General features: G+C 37.7%; 1 protein-coding gene across 2 annotated transcripts; it reads left to right on the top strand.

Moving 5' to 3' along the window:
- Window positions 1-5,060: 5,060 nt before the first annotated feature.
- On the top strand, window positions 5,061-20,441 carry LOC129903521 (uncharacterized). 2 transcript variants are annotated; one of them, XM_055979088.1, is made up of 3 exons: window positions 5,061-5,197; window positions 7,032-7,428; window positions 19,993-20,441. In XM_055979088.1, the coding sequence occupies exons 1-3, from the start codon at window positions 5,155-5,157 to the stop codon at window positions 20,261-20,263; spliced, it is 711 nt and encodes a 236-aa protein (XP_055835063.1). In that variant the 5' UTR covers window positions 5,061-5,154; the 3' UTR covers window positions 20,264-20,441. The 2 variants fall into 2 exon arrangements, with proteins under 2 accessions (XP_055835063.1, XP_055835059.1); XM_055979084.1 differs by having other exon boundaries at window positions 5,061-5,308.
- Window positions 20,442-27,598: the final 7,157 nt, after the last annotated feature.

The raw sequence follows: 27,598 nt of genomic DNA, 5'->3' as shown, positions 1-27,598 counted from the left end.
TATACCTTAGAGAATTAATTTACGGAGAAAGACTTGAAGCCACACTTTTCTTATCTTTTTTTGTCTCTAGGTTCTTGAAGTTAAAGATGAGAAAATGAGGTTCTTATTCACTAATCTAGCCCCAAGGGTGACACGTGTACAACTCCTATAGGTCCACCTCATCCATGCACCAACCAGCTGCTGCCACGTGTCTTGGTGGGGTCCACTTTTTTAGTAGGTGCATCACCTACTTACTCTTTTCGTAGGCTCATAATCTCTTCTCACTTTAAAAACTTATGTGATCCTTGCTACTTAAGCTCGAAATGTACTCAAGTAGTTTACACAAGTAGGTCGATTACCACGACTCATTATTTGGCCTCCAACCTCTTTCAAATCCTTCCAAACCTATTTCCAACTATCACGTCTCATATAGAACTAGCATATGCAAAATATGGAGTGTTACATCCTCCTTTCCTTAGATTTATTTGATAACGTCATGAATAACATGGATCACATGGTAACTTTAGAGAAGCTAGGTAACTTGAGAGAAGCTAAATAAATATTCCCATGTACCAAAAGTGCAGGGTATAACAGTAAGGCTTCGATGATAGTATTCCTTTCTCTCTCATGCCTAAAGTATTTTGATTATATAAATTATATTTATTTACCCAATTCTCTTCAAACTTTACTCTAAGGTATGTGGGTGTTTATTCATGGATTCTTTCACCCATGGAGTCCAAAACTCTTTTAACTAAATCTCTTGACTTCAAGTAAGATTTTTCTATGGATAATTCTTATTTCTACTTTAATAGCATGAATCATGGCTAAACTAGTGATTATTGATCTATTTTAATGCAAAATGATTTCATATGTATGGATTGATGGTTTTTAAGTATTTTCTCTACTTAGCTCTTTAAAGATTCTTGAAATTCATGGTGGGTTGTTTAAAACATGATTTTTAATTGATTGATTTCAAAGTATTTATGCATAATTTTATTTACATACATGTTTGAAAGTTGAAGTAATTTTAACCCACCTAGTTTTACTATGTTTCAATGAAGTTTGACTTAAAAGCTTTTACTCCAAATGAATGTTTATGAAAGCAATATCTATGATCAAAAGGGAATCTTATGAAATAAAAGAATGATGAAATGCTATAATTGATGGATTCTTTATGCAATAAGGACAATTCTTGCATATTTGAATCACCAAAGGTGATGTTTTGAATTATGAAGCTATATGCTATGACTATTTTGAAGTATTAAACTATTACGTGAGATTGGATTATCACCGAATGAGGCATTGAGGTGGGATCCGATAAGGGAATTCTAGTAGCAACCCATTGTGTCATTAACTAAGTGCCAATATAGGAGACCCTGTAGGCTTATTAGGCTAATGGATCCATGAAAGTCCTTAAATTTAAATTTAAAGTTAAAGAATGAATGTAAAGTTGACGGAGTTCTACCCTAGGCAAGTAGACTCCCTGGCCAACATAGGGGGTTATGTTGGATTTCATGTAATAGCTCACATGGTCTTAATGTCGGTTATAGTCATATTCCCACATATGTATGATTTTAAATAAAATCTATTTGATTATTAATGCATGTACTCATTTATGTACTTTACCTTATAAATGTCCTAAATGTTTTACATTATATTGCATACCTACATACTTAATACATTCAAAGTACTAACGCATACTCTTTTGCCTACATGATATCACCATGTAGGGACCGGTGCTCCTTCCCGTTCTCCTTCACGTGGCTAGTTGAGATTTTGTTTGAAGGCTACTTTTGGTGAGTTCCCATGTTCCGGGAACAATACTCATTTATCTTTTTAGCTTATGATATGTAGAGATCTTTAGACACTTACTATGCCAATTCATTCTATTTTGATTAATGGTGAGCTAGGGACTTGTCTTAGCCCCCGCTAAATCTAAAAGTTAGAGGTATTGTTGGACATACATATGTTGAAGATTTACTATTATGGTTTTTTCTTGTTTATTTATGGTAATAATGTATGAAAGGCTAAATGAATGCTAAGAGGTTTGTTTGAGGTACTTTCGGATTTCTCATTCATCATGTTACGTCTAGATCCTAAGCTTGGCTCGTGACAGATAATTTGACTGTCAGTTCGTTAGATGTGTGATGGGTCATCATATGTACCATCACAAATAGCTCAAAAATAGAACTCACTGTATAAGGCTGACGATGACTTTGACGATTCGTCAGATGTGTGACGAGGTGTCCCTTGTACCATCAGAAAAGGGGTCTTTAAAGTGAGCTAGTAGTTAAGGTAATGGTGGCCCTGATGGGCGTCACTCAAATGATGGTCCGTCTCATCCGTCGTCACTTACCACCATTTGGACTCCACGAATTTTGCTGAAAAATTGATTTCCTTTGGCCCACTCCTCTTAATCCTTACCCTTTTTGGGGTTAAAAACACTTTTCCTTAAGGTTTTGGATCAAATGTACCTTTTCTAGCTTCTTCCTCTCTTGAACTTTATGAAGAACCTCAAGAACACCTTGGAAAATTTAAATTTGTAACTTCTTCAAATTAGCTCGACTGAGACTCAAATTTCAACTGTAGCTTCCTTTCATCATGGAGAACAAAGCCCAAAACAAATTGGAATCCAATCAAAGACCCATTTCTTAATCTTCAATTTCTTCAAGCTTCCTTCAAGGAATAATGGTGGAAACTCAAAAATCCTTTTCTAAACTTGGTGAAACCTCAAATTTAGGCTATATTAACACTAGAGAACGAAATTCTAGCATTAGAAACATCAAACAAGACTCAAAAACACAATTTTTTTTCTAGGGGGGAGGGGTTCTTCAAAAACGAATTTGACACTTTTTTTTTTTCAATACCACAACCCAAGACTAGAATCGTTAAAACGAATTTAAGCTCGTCTCTAGCACCAAATAATACGATTCGGACTAAGAAAAACAAGAATAAATACAAAATCAAAAACAAGAAACAAAAAGGATAGATAAATAGACACAAGATAGGAAAATTGAAAGCAACTAAAGAGTATATTAAACCCAGTAACCTCAATCGAATTAATTCTACAAGAACGTAGCTCTTACGAATACCTCGAGAGAATTGAATGCACCCCACAACCTACGTTTCTAAGCAAAAAGTCAACCGAAGCTTAACTAAGCTCTCAAACTCTCTCTAGGAGTATTGTTCATTAATAACAAAAGAAATCTAATCTAAGAATGAAGACAAGCTAGCTATTTATAGTGTTTGGTTATTTATTACAAAATGGCCCAAAAGTGACCCTTAAAGCATTGCAAAAATGGCCCATTCTGACCATCATGATGTGTGACGGTGGTTGTGACGGGCCATCACACCCTCGATGACTCGTCAACCTTGCCGTCGTCCTTATTCAGTATCCAACCTTTCTATCCACCTTCTAACAATCTATTTGACGGGCCATTGGGTTCGCGGTCACTCCAAGGCAGTCTTCCGATTCTATCACCATGACATAGAATCTCGTGGGTGGTGTCGAGATGTACTCTACTATTTCCATCTTTGAGATTAAACCTTGAAGGGTTTGCAACTCATGTGCTTGACTTCTTGTGAATGGTCTTGATGAGATCCGGGTCGCATCAAAATAAAATCAATAGAAAAAAATCAGAGATACTAATTCGAGAAGGTAAAACATAAAAATAATAATAATAATAAAAAATATTGTGTGCTTGAGAAAATTTTAAAGACAAGGTAAAGAAAAATTTCAAAGTTATGGGTATTTGAGAAAAATTTATGAGAAATTTATATAGATATACTATATTAAGAAAATATTTACCATTTATAGTAATAACTTTTTTTCACTGGACATTTATAATATAATTTTAATACATATTACCAAAATAATTTATAAAACGCATATAATACAAGTTTTATTATGAATAATACATTTATCACACACTTTAATACACTTATAATGCATTGTGTCAATTTCTTACCAAACAAACATAATATATTTTAGAATACTTATAATACATTCATATTGCATGCATAATTCACTTTTAATACATAACAGATTTATTATAGTATTGTTATGTATTGCTATAAATAGTAATAAATAAAAAATATCGCTAAAATCAGTAATTATTTATTAAAAACTGTTTACCCATTTCCAAAATTTAAATACAAGACAAAGGAAATTAGAAGAATTTTTTATAAAAAAATAATTAATTTTAAAAAAGAAATATATACACATAGCGGTGCATGTATATCACCACAACTAATTGAATTGGTTATAGCTAACACTTAAGGTGCAAAAAATAAAGAAAAAAAAGTTTAGGGGATAATAGGATAAAGATAGAGTGTGACCATGAGATTTCGGTCATAGTTTAATGGGATACTTATGCCTTTTTGCTAAATTTTAAGAAGTTCAAAAACTTAAAAATCAAATATATGTTATTCTTAGCTCTAATTTTTAATCCTTCTCTTTGTCTTTCATCGGTTAAGGAGAAAAATGATGTATGTGCGAATTACAACGTAAAAACACATGATTCATCACTTGCTCTATTTGATGATTTTGATTGTAGGTTTCATCTTCATTTTTTTTAATTTATAAATTTCTACTGAATAATTTTTTTGAAAGTCTAATAAGTTGTTTTAGGTGTATTTTAGAGCATTTCTTAGTCAATAGTTGATTTTTGAGCATAAAATTATTTGCTTTTGTTATATTAATTTTTAAATATTACTAAAAATTAAGGATCGGCGGGCTTTCAAAAGGCTTAAGGTAAATTTCATCAGAGATTTGATTTTATCCACATTTGATGTTTGGGTTACCATATAACAAGGCAAGTAGAAAAGAAATCGATACCCCTCAACTTTCATTTACTAACCAACATAAATTGTGGTGTAGTGGTGGAACTGCTTCATCGTTAATCAAATATTTCGGATTCGAGTCATGGGTATAATTTTTTTTATTAAGAGCGTCACCTTCAAATGTACCTTGCAGTGTGCGATCTAAATTTAGTCAAAGCTGTATGAATTCAGAACACAGAACGGGAAATGGAAAAAAAAAAAAAACCGCAACAAAAGGCCTTTTCCTTAAACTCTTGTTGTTTCCAAGGACATATATGTAGAGCAGGGAAGAGAGAAGTGTTTTGTGTGACAGAGAGACAAAGAAGGGGTGGCGTGTACATAAAATTGCAAGAAATGTGGAGCGTGGCACTTGGAGGGACAACATGTCTGAATCTGGGTATGAAGATCCCATTTCTGTTTCCTGTTTCCAATTTCAAGGCTTCCCTCCATGACCATGACCATGGCCATCACCCTTCTCCCAAATCTTTCTCTTCTCTCCCAACATCAGGTCCAATTCCTTTTTTACATTTTTCTATTACTATTACTATCTAAATCTACAGGCTGAAATACATACAACACTTGATTGTTTGTGTTATGGATATTTTGATACTTCATTTTATGTGGCTAAGAATTCTCATAAGCTTTCTTTACTCTACACTAGTAATTTCTGTTTATTTTCTTTCAACTTGATAGAAGAAGGAAGACCTTGCTACTGTTAAATATTTAGGATATATTACTTATTATGCCCAAAATTCATTTGTAAGAGTTCAACTTGCTTACGTGACTTGTCTAGGACAAATCTTTGTTAACTTCTTGCTCATTGCATCAGTTACAGACCCGAATTTGGGGAAGGTAGAATAATCTCACAATTAAAGGAAACACGAGACACCTGAAGAGTTTTTGTATCCTTTGTTTGAGGACTAAGGAACATCTCCCTCACTAGCTTTTTCTTTCAAACACAAGAAAAATCGAAATGCAAGACACAAGACACGAATTAATTGACAACAGTAGCTATAGAAAGCTAAAACCTCCAATAAATGAAATCCAACAAACACCTACACTATAAGATGAACCCTCAAGAAGAATGCATTCCTCTTTCAAGTGATATATCAAATAAAGTCGAGCAACAATGGCCTTAGCCCTAACTCTCTCAAGAGCATCACTATTCAAGTGAATTCATACCATCCAACATAATCCAAGTCGCCTTTCTCCACTATTTATAGCCTAAGCTAGTTATTACAAAAATACCCTTAATGAAATAATGATCATCTTAGTCTTCTTAGGCATGATGACTTGTATCTTAAGATTAGCCACTTTTGCATAAGTAATCGTAAACATGCCAGTTCTAGTAGATATATGCTTGAGAGAAGAGAACTATGGCAACAAAAACTCCAAGTGTCAGGATGCCCAGCCCCTATCAAGTGGAGTCTTCCATCCAAGCTATCTTTAAAATCTTAAAGGTCATCATGTGTCGACCTTCCATGAGCTTCAAGTGCCTCACATGATAAGGAGAGTATAGCCTAAAGATGTGTACTTGAGCTTCCTTGGAATGTGAAGAGCATGATATTGGTCCTCAAACCTTCATTCCAAGCCCTTGACTTAGTGACTTGACAATAAGCTCTTGAACTCCTTAGCTTGGCTTGGCGTGCATGCATTATAATTTACCTCAATTCATCATTTTGAATCTTACAGAAAAGGTTTTTCTGTATCAGCTCCTATGGAAGTCCCTTTGCAACTTCGTGGAATGCTTGCCTTAGTGCACATTTGGAAATAAGAATTGTGAACTTTGGAAAAAAGTAATATTTGTTTTCAAATTGAAAATTGGAGTTGTGTTTGGACATGAATACGGATTGGAGTTGTTTTTCAATTTTCGTGAGTCATTTTGAATGAAAATTGTGTAAATAGCTTTTTGGAGTTTTCCGAATTCCAGAAAGTTGTAACAATTCGATGTCCAAACAATTTTCTGGAATAATATTATGGAAAAAAGTGAAAACTATCCATGGCCAAATGGGCACTTTGTTGGCTTCTGACATATCGGGTGAACCTTCCAGCGTTTATTTATTTTAGAAATGGAAAGAATCTCTATGTAGTGTGACTGATGCAAGTTACTCAGAGAGGTGCAATGTCTTGTGCCTTTTTTTGTGTTACAGTATTCTCAATTGGTTTTGCCATGTAATTTAGGGTTATCATATTCTTCTACGTCTAATTGAGTGTTTTCTTTTCTCTAACAGGCTTATGTAGGGCCAGTCAAGTTGCTGAGCTTTTTCCAACTATATCACCTGAGGTTTATGTTAGGGAGGCCAGGGTAGAGGACTGCTGGGAAGTGGCTGAGACTCACTGCAGCTCCTTCTTCCCTGAATACACTTTCCCTCTAGATTTTGTGTTGAGAATTGACAGGCTGATAGCAATGCTTTTTGGATTCTCCATCCCAAATGGATGCCAGAGAACTTGTCTTGTTGCTGTTGTTGGCAGCAGAGATGAAGAGGCTTGCTTATTAGGTACAGATGAACTCAAACTTGGAGGATTTGATGGACGATTGAGTCTGAACAAGGGTTATGTGACTGGAATATTGACCGTGGATACTGTAGCTGATTTCCTTCCGAGAAAAGGACCATTGCGGCAGAGAAGGTCAGTTGTGTCTTTGATACTAGTGAGGAATCTGAAGATTATTTTAATAAATGTTCCTTCCATAAAAGGCTAGTTTCTGGCTAACCATTACTATCAGATTCATTCAACATCATGTTGGAAGGTAAACCATTACAAATTACTACTCCATATACAATTTGAAAAAGGTTGTGATTTGGAAAGGTTGTCAAGTGGGTTCAAATTAGTTTTAAAAAGCCAGTTCGAATTGTGTTGCAGTGCTTGCCTTTCTATAGTCTTCCACATTAAAAAAGTTACTATTCAATTTGTCTAGGGTCACATTGTTAAGGAAGATCTCTAGAGCTTTCTAACTGGTCATAATTCCAAAAAACAATTCTAGTTTAGGCATGTTCAGGTTCTTTAAATGCTTGAGGATTGTAAATTAGTTTGTTCCTGTATGGAAATATGGAATTCAAAATACCGTCTGTAAAGATATTCAATACACCGATGCTATTTGGACTTGATCCTTGACCTGTCCAGACTTTCAGTCAATAGAAAATTCCTGATGGAGCCTTATGAAGTGCCCTTTCTGTTCCATTCCTCAACAATACTCTCTCTCTCTCTCTCTTTCTTTTTTGAACAAGTAACAACTTTGTAATATAAGGAGTACTTAGGTTTTACTGAAAAACCCCTTTGCAAAAGAAAAATTAGAAGGGAAAGTGACAAAAAGAAAACAAACTGAAGCGAATACGATCCTAATATGAATATGAAACTTCTAGGATTGTTTCTGTATCTTCAGGAAAGCTCTTCGTACACCAAAAACCAAATAGCAGAACACAGTTATTCTTGATCTTCTGTATTGTGCTACTCCTATCATCAAAAAAACTGACATTCCCTTCTCTGCAGATAGTCCACCATATGCAAGCTGGAATGATCCTCCATTAGTTTCTGTTCCTTGCCCCAATTACAGCCTCTTCCTAGCTAAAAAGATTGTCAAAAATCTTACTAGGCATTGTCCCAGAGATACCTCTGAGATTGAAAAAAATCTTCCATAGCTGATCTGTAATTCTGCATTGCAGAAATAGGTTTTCCATTGTTTCAGCTTCAGGCCCACATAGGCAGCAGTTTGAGGCAATGCAGAAATAAGTTTCCATTGTACCCTTTTGCAACTGTGTTAAAGCCTAACAGTACAAAGTTCTTCATTGCTATCTAATTTTCCTCTTATAGCATCAGGAACATGTGCATAGAACACCGAACCAAATACCTTCAAGTATCTTGGGGTTGGCTTTATACCCTTCCATGCTTCAAATTGATACGATTCGGACTAGGAAAATAAGAACAAACACGGAATCAAAAACAAGAAACAAAAATGATAGATATATAGACACAAGACATGAAATCGAAAGCAACTAAAAGGTATATTAAACCTAATAACCTCAATCGAATTAATCCTACAAAGCACCTAAGTCTTACGAAGAACTCAAGGGAATTGAATTCACCCCACAACCTTCATTTCTAAGCAAAAAGTCAACCAAAGCTTAACCAAGCTCTCAAACTCTCTCTAGGAGTATTGTTCATCAATAACAAAAGAAATCTAACATAAGAATGAAGACAAGCTAGCTATTTATAGTGTTTGGTTATTTATTACAAAAATGGCCCAAAAGTGGCCCTTAAAGCATTGCAAAAATGGCCCATTCTGACCGTCGAGATGTGTGACGGTGGGTGTGACGGGTCGTTACACCCTCGACGACTCGTCAGCCTTGCCGTCGTCCTTATCCAGTATCCGACCTTTCTAGCCACCTTTTGACGATCCATCTGACTGCCCGTCGGATCCGCCGTCACTCCAAGGCAGTCTTCCGATTCTATCACCATGACGTAGAATCCCTTGGGTAGTCCCGAGATGTAATCTACTATCTCCATCTTTGAGAATAAACCTTGAATAGCTTGCAACTCACGTGCTTGACTTCTTGTGAATGGTCTTGATGAGATCCGGGTTGCATCATTATCTCCTTCTTGAAAGGAATTTGTCCTCAAATTCACATCTCCATCACCATGGGTATCAAAGAGAGAAAGGTCACTCACATTGAAAGTGTTATGCACTTGATACTCTGGCGGAAGATCAATCTTATAAGTATTATCGTTGAGTTTCTCAAGGACTTGAAAAGAACCATCACCTCTTCGCATCAACTTCCCTTTCCTTTTGTGGGGGGAACCCCTCTTTGCGAAAATGAACCCATACCCAATCTCCTGGTTCAAGCACAAGCCTCTTCCTCCCTTTGTTGGCTTTCTTTGCAATTTCGTGGTTCTTCTTTTCAAGTTGGATCCTCACTTTGTCATGCAACTTTTTCATGGCTTCGGCTCTCTTTGCTCCATCTAGATTCACAACAAAATCTTGGGACAAAGGTGTGAGATCCAAGGAGGTTAGGGGGTTTAAACCATAAACAATTTCAAATGGAGTCATGCCAATAAGACTATGAATAACTTTATTATATGGAAACTCAACTAAAGGCAAATGCTCCTCCCAAGATGTGAATCTCCCTTTCACCATGGCTTAGAGCATAGAGCCCAAGGTTCTATTTACCACTTCGGTTTGGCCATCGGTTTGGGGGTGACAAGATGTGGAAAACAATAATCTTGTTCCAAGATGGCCCTACAAGGCCTTCCAAAAGTGACTAAGGAATTTGGAGTCCCTATCACTTACAATGTTCTTGGGAATACAATGCAATTTGACTATATTCTCTACAAATAATGATGCCACATGAGAAGCTTCGTCACATTTGTTACATGCAATGAAATGAGCCATTTTAGAAAAATGGTCAACCACAACAAAAATACTATCCTTCCCCCGATTGGTCCTTGGTAGGCCTAACACAAAACTCATGGAGATATCAACCCAAGGTCCATGAGGGGTGGGAAGAGGGGCGTATAACCCTTGCGGAAGAAGTCTAGACTTGGCACTCTTGCACTCAACACATTGGCTACAAATTTTTGCAACATCGGATCTTTGGGCCAATAAAATTGCTCATCAAGAATACTCAAGGTTTTAGCAATGCCAAAGTGTCCCATCATGTGCCTCTCTCACAAGGAGTTCCCTCCAAGAGCTCATTAGCACACAAAGTCTCTTACTCTTAAACAAGAATCCATCAAATTTTTTAAAGGGGTAGATAATCTCCTTCTAGACCACCTTTCCCTTTCCCATTCTTCGCAATCTAGAAAGATCTACGCAAAGTAGGGGTCCTCGGGATACAATGTCTTCAAACATTCAAACCCAAGCAATTTGGAAGACAAAATATTTATCAAAACATGTTTTTTGACAAGGCATCGGCCACAACATTTTCCTTCCCCTTTTTGTATTGGATTACATAAGGGAAAGTTTCAAGGAATTCAATCCATTGGTGTGCCTCTTTTTTCAACTTTCCTTGGGCCCTAAGGTGTTTTAAGGACTCATGGTCGGTCCGGATGACAAATTCTTTGGGCCACAAGTAATGTTGCCAATTGCCTAAAGCTCTAATCAAAGCATGCAATTCAAGATCATAAGTAGAATAGTTCAAAGATGCTCCTTTTAGCTTTTCACTAAAGTAGGTAATGAGCTTTTGATCTTGCATTAAGACGGCTCCAATGCCTACCTTACTAGCATCACATTCAACTTCAAACATTTTCTCAAAATCTAGCAATTGCAACAAGGGAGCAGAGCTAAGCATAGATTTTAAAGATTCAAAGGACTTTGCTTGCGCATCACCCCACTTGCAAGGTTTATCCTTTTGGATTACCTCGGTCAAAGGAGCGGTTGTGGTGCTAAACCCTTTAACAAATCGCCTATAAAAATTAGCCAACCCATGAAAGCTTCTTACGCCGCTAATTGATTTTGGGGTCGGGCAATTCTTAATGGCATCTATCTTGGATTCATCCACTTCGACTCCTCTTGAGCTCAGAACAAATCCTAGGAACACAACTTCATCCACACAAAATGAACATTTCTCAAGGTTGGCATACAATTGTTCTCTTCTAAGCACATCAAAAATACCCTTCAAATGCTCAACATGTTCATCTAGAGATTTGCTATAAACAAGGATATCATCAAAATACACTACAACACATTTCCTTATAAAGGGTTTCATCATATGGTTCATCAAACGCATGAAAGTACTTGGAGCATTGGTGAGACTGAACGGCATAACCATCCATTCATAGAGACCAAATTTGGTCTTGAAGGTAGTTTTCCATTCATCACCAGGGGTCATCCTAATTTGGTCATACCTACTCCGAAGGTCTATCTTTGTAAACACACAAGAACCATTCAATTCATCAAGCATGTTATCTAATCTAGGGATAGGATGGCGATACTTTACCGTAATCTTGTTGATTGCTCAGCAATCCACACACATACGCCAAGTCCCATCTTTCTTTGGAACCAATAAGATTGGTACGACACATGGGCTGATGCTCTCCTTCACATATCCCTTGTTGAGGAGTTCCTCAACTTGTCTTTGGAGCTCCTTTGTCTCTTCCGGGTTGCTTCGATAAGCCGGCTTATTAGGCAATTGAGATCCCAATACAAAGTCGATTTGATGTTCAATACCCCAGAGTAGGGGTAATCCCCTTGGGAGCTCCTTTGGAAAGACATCATCATAATCCTGCAAAAGAAAAGAAATAGAATGGGGAAGAAAAGATGAGATGGGTTAGTTTGTAGCACCTGATCCCTATGCGTGATAAGGACCAAAGAACTTTGGGCCGCCACTTCTTCCCTTATATCCTTATACTTGGCCATCAATACTTGGGCCTTTCCCTTCAACCTCCTCCGCTCTTCTCCTTTATCAACCTCTACTACCTTATGTTCCTCTCCTCCCTCCTTCCTTGTCTCCTTCAACTCACTCATTCTTTGATACACGCCTTTGACTTGGGAAGGAGACATAGGGTGAAGAACATATTTGTGATTGTCCAACACAAGGGAGTACTGATTAGTCCTACGATCATGCTTTGTTGAACAATCATATTGCCAAGGTCTCCCGACTAGTACATGACAAGCTTGCAGTGAGACCACATCAAATAGAATTTTATCTTGATACTTTCCAATTTTCAACTCGATCAAGACTTGTCTATGAACCCTCAATTCTCCACATTCGCTCAACCATTGAAGTTTGCAAGGAGTAGCATGCCTAGTGGTAGGAAGTTTCAAAAAGTCCACTAAGGTGGTGCTAGCAACGTTGGCACAACTTCCACTATCAATGATCAAGGAACATACATTATCTTTGATGAGGCATTTGGAATGGAAGAGATTCTCTCTTTGGCTTGGATCATCCACGACCTTGCTAATCATGACTCTTTTTATCATATACATGGGCAAGGTGAACTCTCCTTCCTGAGGCCAAGCCTCTTCAATTGGACATTTCCTCATCAAACCATTTGGAAAGGCAACATCGTGGTCTCCCTCCTCTTCATTTTCAAACTCTTCATCTTCTTGAAGTTGCTCCTCATAGCCCTCATCTTGTTCTCCTTCTCCTCCGAGGTACAACTCCCCTCCTTGCACAAGGACATTCAAACAGTTGGGACACTCACGCATCAGATGACCCCATCCTCGGTACTTGTGGCATTGAATACCTTTAGGGAACTTGGTCGGTTCTTTGTTACCTCCTTCTCTCGGGGGATACTTAGGAGTGTTTCCTTCAAAGGGCTTCTTCTCACAGGGCTTCTTGAAGTCCTTATTTTTGTTCCAACCCGGTGACTTTTGAACTACCTCTTTGTTCTTATACCAAGAATTCGAAGATGAATTACCTTTGTATTTGTAGCTCTTCTCCTCTTTGAGTTCTCTCTCTATCTCAATAGCCGCTTCAAAGATGTCACTCAAACTAGCAAACTTGTGATCAACTTTGAAGAGATGTCTTTGTTCAACCTCACCTTGAAGCGAATAATGGCATTTTCTTCATTTTCATGGTACTCAAGCTTTAAGATCATGTTTTGGAACTCATCGAAATAAGCCGCAACACCTTTGCTTCCTTGCTTCAAGTTGTACAATTTGGCAAGCAAGTCTTATTTATACCTCTCCGGTACATATTTGACTCTCGTAAGTGCTTTCAATTCGGTCCATGGTGGAGGTAGCCCACCTTGAAGGATTAGATGATACTTCTTCATGTATTTCGCCATGTTATCATATACCCTTCAAATTGAGCAATAGAAAAGCAACTCTTCTTGACTTCTGTCAAATCATTGACTTGGAAGATCCTCTCACAAAGTGACCCCCATTTTAGATACGCATCGGGATCACAATCTCCTTTAAAAGTGGGCAAACTAGTTTTGATTGAATTGATTCCCACTTTTCGACCTCCATTGTCGCCTTGTTCCCCATAATAGTTTCTTTGTCCCCCACCCCCTTGGTTGTTTTTATGGTAATCTCTTTGACTTTCCTCTTGTTGTTGGTTACCTTGTTCTTCTTCTAGGACTTGACAATATTCATGATACCCATAAGCTTTTCTTGGTCTCATAACTTGAGGAGGGTTCCCATAGTTCCTCCTACCATGTAGCATTGGACCAAATCTACCTCCCCGCCCTCGATAACCCATTTGACCTATTGGTCCATTTTCTCTCACATCATTCCATGGGGCTTCTTCTCCTTCACCTTCATACCCTCCTTGGTATTTATTATCCCTTACTTCATCTACTTGGATTGGTCGATTTTGGTTTTGGGGAACTTGGTAGGGTGGATTTTGGTTTTGGGGAATTTGGTAGGGGAACATTTTGGTTTAGTGGAGCTTGGTATGGTCGGTTTTGATTTGGTGGAGCTTCTTGATTGAGTTGGGGTTGTAATGGTCGAATGGTGTTTCGGACATTTGGATCAGGATTGGTTGGAGTTGGGTTAAATGCTTGATGGAAGGCTTCGGGTGTGATAGGAGGAGATGTAACATGGGTAGGTCCACTTGTGGAAGCTTGATAGGTAGCTTGTGGGGTCGAATTGGTAGAGTTAAGACGACCCTCCATTTTGACCATTCTACCATCCATGGTTGATACACTATCTTGCACGGCGATCATTTGGTTTTCTATTGCTTCCATTCTTCGACTCATATTGGTAATTACTTCCATTATAGAGTCCAAGGTAACCCCTTCCCGTGGGTTGGGGTATTTCACTTCCGGTTGTCGTGGTGCTTATTAAGAAAACACTCAACAAAACAACAAACAACGTTAGCCTTAGTTAGAATGAACTCACAATCGCTCGTGTTTACACACCTTTGATTGACTCTCAAATTGTCTTTGGCTAAGGTTGAAGCTTGCTTGTAATCGGTTAGTTCACGAAATGTCAATTGCTACTCTTGGCCGGAGTGGATTTTTTGTTTTCAAGAAGAATGGACGACTCGATTAAAAACAAAAAGGACTTGAATGAAGAAGTTATCTATGAAGTAAAACGAGAAAAGTGCACAAAAAAGTTAGCATGAATGAAAAACGGACACAAGAATTAGCACTCACAAGTACGGAAAAGTACTAAATGCACACTATTTGTGGAAATTAAGAACAAGACACGAAAACCGGATAAAATTAAAATTTCCGTGGTCAATTTGGGTGGTCACGTGATCACAAAAGAAGAGAATTTAGAAATTGAAACTAGGAATTAGGTAAAAGATCAGTGAACAATACCTCAAAAGTCGAACAAGGGACGTTGGTGATGGTCTGCCTGACGGTTCGTCAGATGTGTGACAGGCCATCACTTGTACCATCACAAATAGCTCAAAAAATGGAACTCGCTGGATAAGAGTGACGGTGATTGTGACGGTCGTCACATGTGTGACAAGGCATCACTTGTTCCGTCTGAAACGTGAGCTATTGGTTAAGGGTGACGGTGACCCTGACGGCATCACTCAAGTGACGGTCCGTCACTTCCGTCATCACTTACCATCCTTTTGGACTCCCTGAATTTTGCTGAAAAATTGATTTCCTTGGGTCCACTTCTCTTAATCCTTACCCTTTTTGGGGTCAAAAACACTTTTCCTCAAACTTGTTCCAATGGTTTTAGATCAAATGTACCTTTTCTAGCTTCTTCCTCTTGAACTTTATGAAGAACCTCAAGAACACTTTAGAAAATTCAAAATTGTAACTTTTTCAAATCAGCTCGAATGGGACCCAAATTTCAATTGTACATTCCTTTCATCATGGAGAACAAAGCCCATAACAAATTGGAATCCAATCAACACCCAATCAAAGACTCATTTCTTAATATTCAAGTTCTTCAAGCTTCCCTCAAGCAACAATGGTGGAAACTCAAAAGCCCTTTTCTAAACTTGGTGAAATCTCAAACCTAAACTTAATACTAGAGAACAAAATTCTAGCATTAGAAACATCAAACAAGACTCAAAAACACAATATTTTTAGGGTTTTCTTCAAAAACCAATTTGACCTTTTTTTTTGATTTTCTTTCAATACCACAACCCAAGATTAGAATCGTGAAAACGAATTTAAGCTCAACTCTGATACCAAATGATACGATTCGGACTAGGGAAAAAAGAACAAACACGGAATTAAAAACAAGAAACAAAAATGATAGATACATAGACACAAGATAGGAAATCGAAAGCAACTAAAGGGTATATTAAACCCCTAAACCTCAATCGAATTAATCCTACAAAACACCTAACTCTTACGAAGACCTCGAGGGAATTGAATTCACCCCACAACATTCGTTTCTTAGCAAAAAGTCAACCAAAGCTTAACCAAGCTCTCAAACTCTGTCTAGGAGTATTGTTCATCAATAGCAAAAAAAATCTAACCTAAGAATGAAGACAAGCTAGCTATTTATAGTGTTTGGTTATTTATTATAAAAAGGGCCCAAAATTGGCCCTTAAAGCATTGCAAAAACAACCCATTTTGACCTTCGTGATGTGTGACGGTGAGTGTGACAGGCCGTCACACCCTCGACGGCTCGTCAGCCTTGCTGTCGTCCTTATCCAGTATCCGACCTTTCTAGCCACCTTCTGATGATCCATCTGATGGGCCGTCGGATCCGCCATCACTCCAAGGCAGTCTTCCGATTCTATCACCATGACGTAGAATCCCTTGGGTGGTCCAGAGATGTACTCTACTATCTCCATCTTTGAGAATAAACCTTGAAGGGCTTGCAACTCACGTGCTTAACTTCTTGTGAATGGTCTTGATGAGATCTGGGTCGCATCACAAATCGTGTCATGCCTTGGATTGCTCTAGTTGGTAATCTATTTAGCAAATAGATAGCGGTATTGACTGCTTTGGCCCAAAAGTATTTAGGCATCTTCTTTTCTGCCAACATGCATCTTGCCGTCTCCATCACTGTTCTGTTCTTCCTCTCAAAAACCCCGTTTTGTTCTGGAGTGTAGCTAATGCTGAATTGTTGTTGGATACCCAAATCCTTACAATACTTGTTGAACTGATACAAAGTATATTCAGCTCCAATATTTGATTTGATATACTTCAATCGGCAACCACTCTCCCTTTCTACCATAGCCTTGAATTCTTTAAAACCAGAAAACACTTGAGATTTGCTACTAAGTAAGTAGACCCATGTCGCTCGTGTTAGATCATCCACAAAGAGAATAATGTGTTCGTTTCCACTCAAAGAAGCCGTCTTCATTGGTCCACATAAATCTGTATGAACCAACTCTAGTTTTTCCTTAGCCCTCCTAAGACTTCCTTTAGGAAAGCATTGTCTATGCATTTTACCAAATTGACATTACTCACAAACATCTCTACTCATGTCAATTTTGGCTACATCAAGAACCATACCCTTAGACTGCATATACACAGTGAGCTAAGGTTGTAATGACCGAACCTTTTGTGCCAAACCCAAGTATCATTCAATTCAATATTGGAAAAGCAATTATCAACAAAATAGCATGAAACTGGAAAGGATTGTCAATCATGCTAATTTTAGCTACTTCACATCCATTAGGATCATAAATGACACATTGTTTGTCCTTAAAATTAAGAGAATAATTTTTATGAAGCAACTGAGAAACACTCAACAAGTTTTGAGTAAAATTTTGCACATGAAGAACATCATTAATGATTTTCGTACCTTCGTCAGTAGGAAATTTTACTGACCCTCTACCATGAGCTTGCATCAATGCACCATTTTCAAGTTTCAGTTTAGTGCTATCGGATCTGTCCAAGGTAACAAACAAATTTTCATCAATCGCCACTATCAACATATCAATTACATTGATCAGCATATGATGTGTGCGAGGCAATGAAAACCTCCTTGAAATTTCCAACTTGGTGATCATCTGCGAAATTCACTCGTTGGGAAGATTGACCACTTTAGTTTTGCTTTTGCCTACAATACTTCTCAATGTGCCCATATTACAATATCTACATTGAATTGGAGACCTCTTTGGCTTCTGCCAGAAAATCTGCTCTAAGTGGTTTGTCTTCTTACAAATACCACAAGGTGGAAATTTTTCTTTTCTCGGCGAATCACCTTGGTTTCCACCAAATTTTACCTCTCCAGATTTATCCAAGCAGACTTTTCTGCCTTCCTTTTGATGCTTGAATTTATGCCTTGCTTGAAAGACATCTTTTACTATCCCTTCACTTCTCATAGTTACCCGCTGCGCTTGGACTTGCAATTTAGAGATTAGTTCAGTTATTGTAAGAGTAGTCAAAAGTAGCAAGACTCTGCAATAGTTGAGATTTTTGATTCAAACTTGTCTGGAAGGCTGACCAAGATCTTACTTACAACTTTTTGATCTGGAAAGTTTTCACCAAGTATTCTTATCTGGTTCAAAATCTCCATCAGCTTGGAAGAGTATTCTTTCACACTCGGAGTCTTTCATCTTCAAAAGCTCAAACTCTCTCTTCAATGCCAAGACCCTAACAGATTTTACTCTGTTGCTGCCTTCAAACTCCTCCTTTTAACTTATCCCGGCCTCTTTGGCTGTTTCACAAGCCATAGTTCTCGTAAACATCACCTCCTAAGACTTGAGTGTGTGCAGGTTAGATCACCAACTCATCATACTTTTTAATTTCATTGAGAGTTGCATTAACTCCAATGACTGAACAACATGTTTTTCCCTCTCAACAACTTTCGTTGGCTGATTTTCAGGTGCCATGAATTTTCTCAACAAATAAATCCAAGTAAAAACAAAAACTAGATGAGCCAAACGATAAGATTTGATTCAGATCCCTTAGGATATAATCTCTAATACCATGTTAGAAAGAAAAGAAAGAAGAACTTCAAAGCTAGAAGGTGTAGCAGTAGAGTTGGAGCTGTAAATTGCTACTCCCTCTGTCTCATTTTATGTGGCACCCTTTCCTTTTTAGTCTGTCCCAAAAAGAATGTCACCTTATTATAATTAGAAACAATTTTACTTTAAAATTTCCCTTTTACCCTTAATGAAATGAATCTCAGCCTCACAAATATCTAAGGATTATTTTAGACTACAAATTTCAAAAGTCTTCCTATTTTTTTTAAACACAAGTCGAAGGGTGCCACATAAAATGGGACGGAGGGAGTACAAAATTTTGAAGATGAAGAAGGTTGCTGGAATTTTTTGAGTTCTGTATTTCTCAAGATGTTTCATTACATAAAGTGTGAGAATTACAATCACATAATAAGCAAAATATCTCACACTAAACTATGTACTTATGTGGCTCACTAACCGCCACTCATTTTAACTCAAAAGACTTGTCTGCTACAAAAGTGTCTACAATCTAGGGGTTTCTAGAGAAATCTTAATTTCCTAATATTAAGACTATATGTGCTCAAGTTTTGCAACCTTGAAATATGAATGATGCTCAAATTATATTTGAGGGACGATATGTGCTCAAGTTTTGCAAACTTAATGTACGAATGATTCTCAGATTATATCTGAGGGATGTTAGGTGCTCTAGTTTTGCAAACTTAAAGAACAAATGATGCTCCGAGTTGTACTTAGAGGACGAAGTTAGATTTATCCCTAAAGATATGGGATAATTTTACCGAAAACTCATATTATAATACTAAGCAAGTAGCTCTTTGGCAACTCAAATAGCCAGTACGCTTCTTTCTTGCAAAAGAGTTTATATTGTTTGCCGTGGGTTGTTTGTCTTAGTTAGAAGTAGCGGTTACTCCTTTGAAGGTAATAAATGACATTGATAAAGAACATGATTAAGAAATAAAATCTTGGTAATGGATTCCGGATTAGCCCCATACTCTGACCATTCTAGTGTTGTTCTACCTATATGTGCATTTTTGCATTCATATACATTTACATAACATTCACTCGATGAAAAGCTGAGTGAAGCCATTGAAGTGTATCAGCCCCATACTGGTAGCTTAACAACCACTTGATGAATACCCAATAGTGCGGTCTAGTGACCAATCAAGTGGATGCTAACCTTGGAGACTTGGGTTCAAATTCCATTAGCGACAAAAATATTAGGTGATTTTTTTCGATCTGCCTAAATCTTGATGGAAAGAGTTAATTGGTACTTATTGTTGGGTGGTAGAAGGTATGCAAGGGAATATTCAAAGGCTGAGCAAGTTGGTCCGGACACCACCGTTGTGAATAAAAATAAGCAAGGGCACCCATATGACCTGCAGTTCTTAACTTTAGTGTTATGGATTAAACATGATTTCTTTTTCTATCATTAGCAAAACATGAATAATTTTTACAGGAAAGGGATTGCGTATATATCAAATGTTGCAGTACAGAGAAGATACCGTCGAAAAGGGATAGCAAAAAAGCTCATAATGAAAGCGGAGGCACAAGCCAGAAGCTGGGGATGCCATGCAATTGCTTTACATTGTGACACTAGTAACCCTGGAGCTACAAAGCTGTATATAGGACAAGGCTTCAGAATTATCAGAGGGCCAGAAGGGGCAAACTGGCCTCAACCCAAGACTTCACCAAATGTCCAGTTTGTTTTCTTGATGAAACTACTGTGACATATAAGAGTTCAATAAACAATTTGGTGTGGGGTACTTGTATATATGTATATGTGAAATTAAGGGAATAAGCCATAGTTGTAATTATTGTATAAGTCTAGTTTAAATTTCTCCTTCACAAGTTTCCGTTGACCACTAATAGAGTGCTGATATAATTACACTTGCGGTTTTTTTTTAACACTCTTTTTCACATAATCCTCACTGAGATTAAAAGTATTTTTAGTATTTGAGCTTTCCTGTTCTCACCTTTCTGAAGAGTAGCTTCTGTTCACTCTTAATATTTGTGAAAGGTTTTTGACCGCAAAAGGAAAGTAGAATGATTATTCGGATAGGGGAACAGAAAAGGAGAAAGTTGAGCACCTTTTTGTAGTTCTACGGTTCACGCCGCCCCAGTTGAAGTGTATAACAAGGGAAGGTATTCGCATTCTACATGATGTATAGCACCCATTGCCTGGTTATTATATCCATAAAGATTTAACTGTAATTGGGAATTAGTTGGTTGATGTGAATCACAACACGCATGCGTGAATAATATTTAGCATCCGACGGCTGAGATGTTGTTGCAAACCAGATTTTTGGAGGCAATTAACATTTCTTCTTCCTAATTCTTATCTTCGTCTTTGATTTTTTTTTTAACCCATATATTTCATTGTAATTCACAGGTGCTGATGATAAGAGATCGTATTACTCAATTTATTTGTAATTGTATTAAACTGTTGAGGTAGAAACAAAATTCCCATTTGATTACTTCATTCTTGTCATCCATTGTTACTAATTGGATGGCCATGGAGTGTTAATTCTAGGGAAATTAGAGGAAGGAGAATCATCTTCTCGAGAACAACAAAAAATAAAATTGAGGTTGTTGATTGGTTCATAAAATTAATTTGTTGTGAACAAATAAAACAAAAAATGAACAAATAAAATAATAACTTCTTTTGCTATTTTTGTGATGAATAAATGAAATACTTTACATGTTTTATGATAAAGTTGAGTAGGTTCGGAGCGGATTTAATAAAAGGAATTTTTTTTTACTTTTATCTGATAGGAATATGACATGTAATGAATAATAATTTTAAAACAATAATACCTGAGCATAAGACAGTCCTGAGCCTCAATTGTCATTTTAAAAAGAAAAACAGAAAAAAAAGACATTTTTTTCCAAAATGTATAAATAAATAATATATGAGGTCGATTAGTTACCAAAAGTGAGCAAAAAATGTGTATGGAGGGATATATTTTTTTTTTAGTAAAATAGGTTGATAAAAGGTATATAATTTTGAGATAGTCCAAAGATATTTTTGTCCCTTTTGTTCATGATACAATATTCAATAAGGTCCAAACAAATGTCCCACATGAACATTATATATAAAAAGGGCAGCCCGATGCACTAAAACTCCCGCTATGTGCAGGGTCCGGGGAAGGGCCCGACCACATGAACATTATATATCTCAATACAATTTTACATTAGGAGCTTGTTATAAATAGCCGTGAAGTAAATTAATGCAAACACTAACAAGTTCACGACAACATATATAATGCACCACATTTTACTGGGCAACATGTATAGGCTTCTGATATATTACAGTAGTATATGTATGCCCCTAACATATTATGACAACACACACATGATATTGTACTCGTATGTAAAGCAGTTCGACTAACGGGATAAGTGATGCAACCCTCATAAGAAAACACATGAAACATGACACGCTGGAAGCACTTGAAAACTGCGAACAAAGTATGGATTATTTAATTATAACATCTTATGATCATTTAAGATTAAATACCTCTTCTTGTCCTAGAGAATAATACAGCTAAATGAATCATAACCGCATGAATCGGCATAGAATGAGATACACAATTAAATCCCATTTTAGGAATATCTCTATTCCATTATCATACTGTTACACCCCACACTCTTGAGCTCAGAATGTCTCTCAAGCTTCTTAGAAGTTATCAAGTGAGTCGGATAATCTACTACACTATCACACAACTCTAAGAAAGGGAGAATGCGATATCCCGTGAGAGGGAAGGTTGGAAATAGGGCTAGGAGAGTCCGGAAGGAGTTGGAAGACAAGTAATGAGTCGTAGGACTCGATTTACCTATGTAAGCTACTAACTTAGGAGTCTTACATACTTAAGTTATTTGAGTACATAACCAAGCTTACGTAGCAAGGATTACATAGGCTCTTAAAATGAGACGAGATTACAAACCCACGCGGAAGAGGAGAGACTGACATGTGGCAGCAAGAGGAGGTGCCACGTGGCAGCTTGGGAAAGTGACCTGTGGCAGCAGGTGACCAACCTGCTTGGGGTCAAGTAGGTTACCCACATGCTTGGGAGTGGGCCCTACAAAGACACGTGGCAACCTAGGAGGCAAGGCATGGGTACGTGGCCCAATAGGGGCTGGACACGTGTCACCCTATGGGGATGACACATGTCACCCTATGGGGATGACACATGTCACCTCCAAAGACAACATATATATGTATGTTATGTAGCTAATAACTTGTTCTTTATCCAAAAATCAGCCAAGAACAAGAAGAAAAATCCTAAAGCCTAAGAGAGAGTACCTACGGGTTTGAGCAAAAAAAGAGGGTAAGTTGCCAATTTTTCTTCGTGAATTGATTATTTAAGGTGTTCCTAGATCCCGTGGAGGTATATATATAAATATTATGATGACTAGGAAGTCATTTCTTCAGCCCTACACTTAGAAACTTGAAGAGGAAAAATCTAGAGAGCCAAAGAGGAGGGCTACGGGTTTGGTCCCAAAAAGGTAAGCCTCCGACTTTTATTTCATGAATTAATTATTTAAGGTATTCCACAATTATATAAATGTGTTTAATAGCATAAAATCACAATTTGGGGAAGCGGATAAGTGACACAAACAGTCCTCTCCATTTTAGCACATCAAGAGGTTTCCGAAGTAGGTTTTGGCGAGTTTTGGCCAATTTCGGGTAAGGTAAGGATTTTTCTTTCAAATTGGAGGTTATGGTGTTATTATGAAGTGTATTACATGTCTTGTGTGTGGATGAAAATATGAAAATTTCATAAAGATGCTTGACGTTGGAAACAATCTAAATTGGAGTCGTTATAGTTAAATTGAAGTCGAGTAGGGTGTTGTGCTGTGGTGCTGCGGATGTAAGTGGGGTGGTGGTGTGTTTCAGGGATAAAAAGTGTTTTAAATGAGGTATGGGAGCTTCTGGTTGCAGCCACACGACCCTCCGCTTCGTGCGGTTAAAGGTTTTACAAAATAGAATCTAGAAACCCTATTTTGGTATCATGATTTTCAGCAAGTTGTTTGGAGCTTGTGTGGTGTAATGTTGCCATGTTTTGTGTGTATATGAGCTGAAGTTTATTGTTGTTGGTTGTCTGTAGTACTTAGGAATGTAATTGAAAATTCGGATAGGGCATGTTATAGGGGAAGTGCTGCCCGATTTCCGGTAACGCCTTAACTAACTAAAGAACTAGTCGAGAAGACGAGCGAGAAAATGAGTTCTATGAATACTTGGGTGCAACTTAAGATGCTGAAAAGTCAAGGGTTGTTGATATTCGTATTGCTTCCGTGTTGAATAGGTTCAAAGGACGACGAGGCGAACGTGATAAAGAGTAACTCGTAAGAGGTATGTGAAGCTTTCTCTTGGCATGTTTTTGGCATAGGTATGTAAAGCTAACTCTCTTTCCTTTTGGCATATCTTAGCCTTAAGTGAATTGTATGTGAAATGTGGGGATAATTCTATTCTCAGAACTCCACGTACGCCTCATAATCCCTATCCACAACTTGATGTTGGAACCCCTGCAAGAATTGAGTATTGGCTTTCAAGGCTTCTACGGGTTAAAGAGTAGTGTATGGGAAACTATCCTTCCTTTCCCCTGAGATGTATTTGGCATGAAAATGAGGTTATAATTCCATAGTTGTTCACCGAGCCCCATGATGGGCCGAGTACGAAATATGTACATAATGACCACCTGAAGGAAAGTACAGATTATATAGAGCTTATTCTCTTTCTTCTTTTGGCATGTCTTAGTTGTAAGTTAAATATGATATGAGATCCGGGGTAATTCCATTCTTAAGCATCTCCTATTTATTTCTGAATATTGAACTCCTATAGTAGTTGAACTATTTCCCTTGAAACTTCTATATGTTAAAGGGGTACCAAATGTACATGCTCAAATATGATAACAATTGTTTCTGGTTCCATAAGCGATTTGGCCTTACGTTAATACATGTCTAGGGTCCCCGAGATTACAGTTTATATAGACTATAATGGCATTTAGAGGCCACTTGAGATGGCTACACTACTACTCGGGTCCTCAGACGAAAGCTTAATCTTCTTATACGGTCAAGTCTCTGATAATGTTTTAAATTGCATATGGTTACTGTTATATCACATACTTCTGTACCTTGAGATGTGTTCTTAAGCTTCTTGAAAATCTCCATGTGATCCCTATTATCTATCACGTTTCCAAATAACTCTAAAGAAGGAACAATGTGATGCCCCGTGATAGTTAAGGTTGGAAATAGAGTTATAAATATTTGAAAGGAGTTGGAGCCAACTAACAAATCGTGGAACTCGACTTGTTTGCATAAGATACTAACTTAGAAGTCCTACACACTTAAGATACTTGAGGGTACATCGAGCTTAAGTAGAAAGGAGTGCATAGGCTTTTGAAGTAAGACGAGATTACAAGCTCACGAAAGAGAAATAAGGAAGCGACGTGCCTACTCAAAGCAAGTAGGTGATGCATATACTTGGACAAGAAGGTGATGCACCTACTTAGTCTCAAGTAGGTGATGCAATAGCTTGGGGTGGACCCCCCTACCACGTGGCAACCCCTAGTTGGCAACATGTTACGGTGGCTAATCATGGCTGGACATGTATCACCCTAAGGGGCTGACACGTGTCACCACCAAGGCAGCCCATGTATTTATGTTTTATGACTCTTAAGTCAAGTCATTTATCAAAAAGTTCAGCAATCATAAGAGAGGAAAAGAGAGAAAACGTTAGAGAAGCCAAAGGAGGCAGCCACGGGTTAAGAGAAAAACTAAGGTAAATTTCTAATTTTCTCTCTTGAATTAAGTATATATGGTGTTCCTCAAGAATTTGGAGATGTATATATGTATCTTACGATGTCTATGAAACCATATCTTCAGCGTGATACTCAAAACAAACAAGAGAAAGTTGAAGGAAAAACTTGAAGAACAAATAGGGAGGGCTATGGGTTTGAGCAAGAAAAGAGGTAAGGCCTGATTTTGTTCCGTGAATTAATTATTTAAGGTATTCCACGGTTGTATAATGATGTTTAATAGCATAACATCACAATTTGGGGCAGCGCATAAGGGAAATAAATAGTCTACTTTGTTTCAGCACATTAAAAGATTTCTGAGGCACAATTTGGCAAGGTTTGGCCAAATTCGGGTAAGCTAAGCTTTCTCCTTTTAATTTGGACCTTATGGTGTTTTTATGGAGTGTTTTATATGCCCAATAGGTGGCTGGAAATGTGTAAATGTCATAGAAACACTTGACGTTCGAAACAAACTAAATTAGAATCGCTATAGTTGAATTGTCGTCGAAGTAAAGTGTTGTGCTTGTGGTGTACTGCTGCAGGTGTGTGGGGGTTTGTTGCAGGGCCTAAATTTGTTCTAAAAGGGGTGTGGGGGATTCTTTTTTCATCCACATGACCCATCATTTTGTATAATTAAAGGCTTTGCGAAGTAAAGACTAGAAACCCTATTTTGATATTGTAATTTTCGGCAAGTGGTTTGGATCTTGTGTTGTGTAATGTTGCCATGTTTTATGTGTATATATGTTACAGGGTGTTGTTTTTGATTGGATGTAGTGATTAGGGATATAATTGGAAATTTGGATAGGGCATGTTATAGGGGAGGTGCTGCCCAATTTTCGTTAACGTCTTAACTAATTAAAGAACTAGTCGAGGAGACGAACAAGGAAATAGATTCCATGAATACTAAGGTGCAACTTAAGATACTGGAAAGTAAATAGTGGTTGATATTCGTATTACTTCCATGTTGAATAGGTCCAAAGGACGACGAGGCAAACGTGACAAGGAGTAACTCATAAGAGGTATGTGAAGCTTTCTTTTGGCATGTTTTTGGCATAAGTATAAAGCTATTCTTCTCTTTTTTTGGCATGTCTTAAACGTAAGTAATGAATGATATGCATATGAGCTTGGGGTAATTCCATTCATAAATTCCAAGCATGAGCCATGAGTTTCATTGACTTCGTGATATTAGAACTCCTGTAGTAGTTGAGTTGTTGCCTTTTAGGGCTTCTATATGACGAAAGGTAGTATGTGTAAAGCCTGTCTCTTCTTCCATTTGGAATGTCTTAAATGTAAGTGAATTGAGGTATAATATGAGTGTAAAGGCAGTTCCAATTGTAAGTCCCGAGTATAACTTGTGACTCGAGTTCACTCCTAAATGCTAAGGGTCTTGAAGTAGTTGAACTACGACCCTCGAGCCTTCTATAGGTTGAATAGTGATTGGGTGTGTAAGTTCCTAAATCCGGGGTCTCTTAGGCATATTTATGATAATGGTTGGGGGATGTCTGATATGTTACCAAGTCTTACATGCACATATATGCACTGTTATGTGATATGTGGGTCGGGCCGTCGTTCCTCGGCATTATTATATGATAAGCATGCATACGGATCGGGCTATCATTCCTCGGCACTAATATATAATATACGGATCGGGCCGTCGTACTTCGGCATCACTATTATGCAATATACGGATCGGGCCATCGTACCTCGGCATTATTATATGAGAGATGGATTGGGCCATCATTTCTCGGACCCTAGTTACGGCCTATGGGGTTGGGTCGTGATAGTTACTCACTACTCTACTCATGCATACTATAACCCTTCTATCACCGAGTCCCGGGCTGGGGTATGTAGACGTGCACAGTTTACTGCATTATCCACCGAGTCCCTCGCTAACTATATGAGGACATGATAATGTAATGACATGAAAAACTCATCGACTCCCTCACTAGAGGGCCGTGAACATATGTATATATATGATGATGTATTGTAATAAGGTGGTGATGGCGCCGGGCCTATGATGGTCCTACAGATGTGATTCACCGGATCCCTTATAGGGCTGGCTATGTTGTAAAATTTGAGCATGCATGTTTTTATGATTCATAGGGTATAGGTACAGGTTTCTGATTTGATATTTTATCCCATACGTCTCTATTTCAGATATGCTTCCAGTTGTATTATGTTATGTTTTACATACTCAGTATATATATCGTGCTGACCCCCTTTCTTTAGAGGGTTGCGTTTCATGCCGGAAGGTACAAATATAGGTTT

This window comes from Solanum dulcamara, chromosome 1 (genome assembly GCF_947179165.1).
Source record: "Solanum dulcamara chromosome 1, daSolDulc1.2, whole genome shotgun sequence".
Lineage (NCBI taxonomy): Eukaryota > Viridiplantae > Streptophyta > Magnoliopsida > Solanales > Solanaceae > Solanum > Solanum dulcamara.
This window is presented reverse-complemented; position numbering and strand designations above follow the sequence as displayed.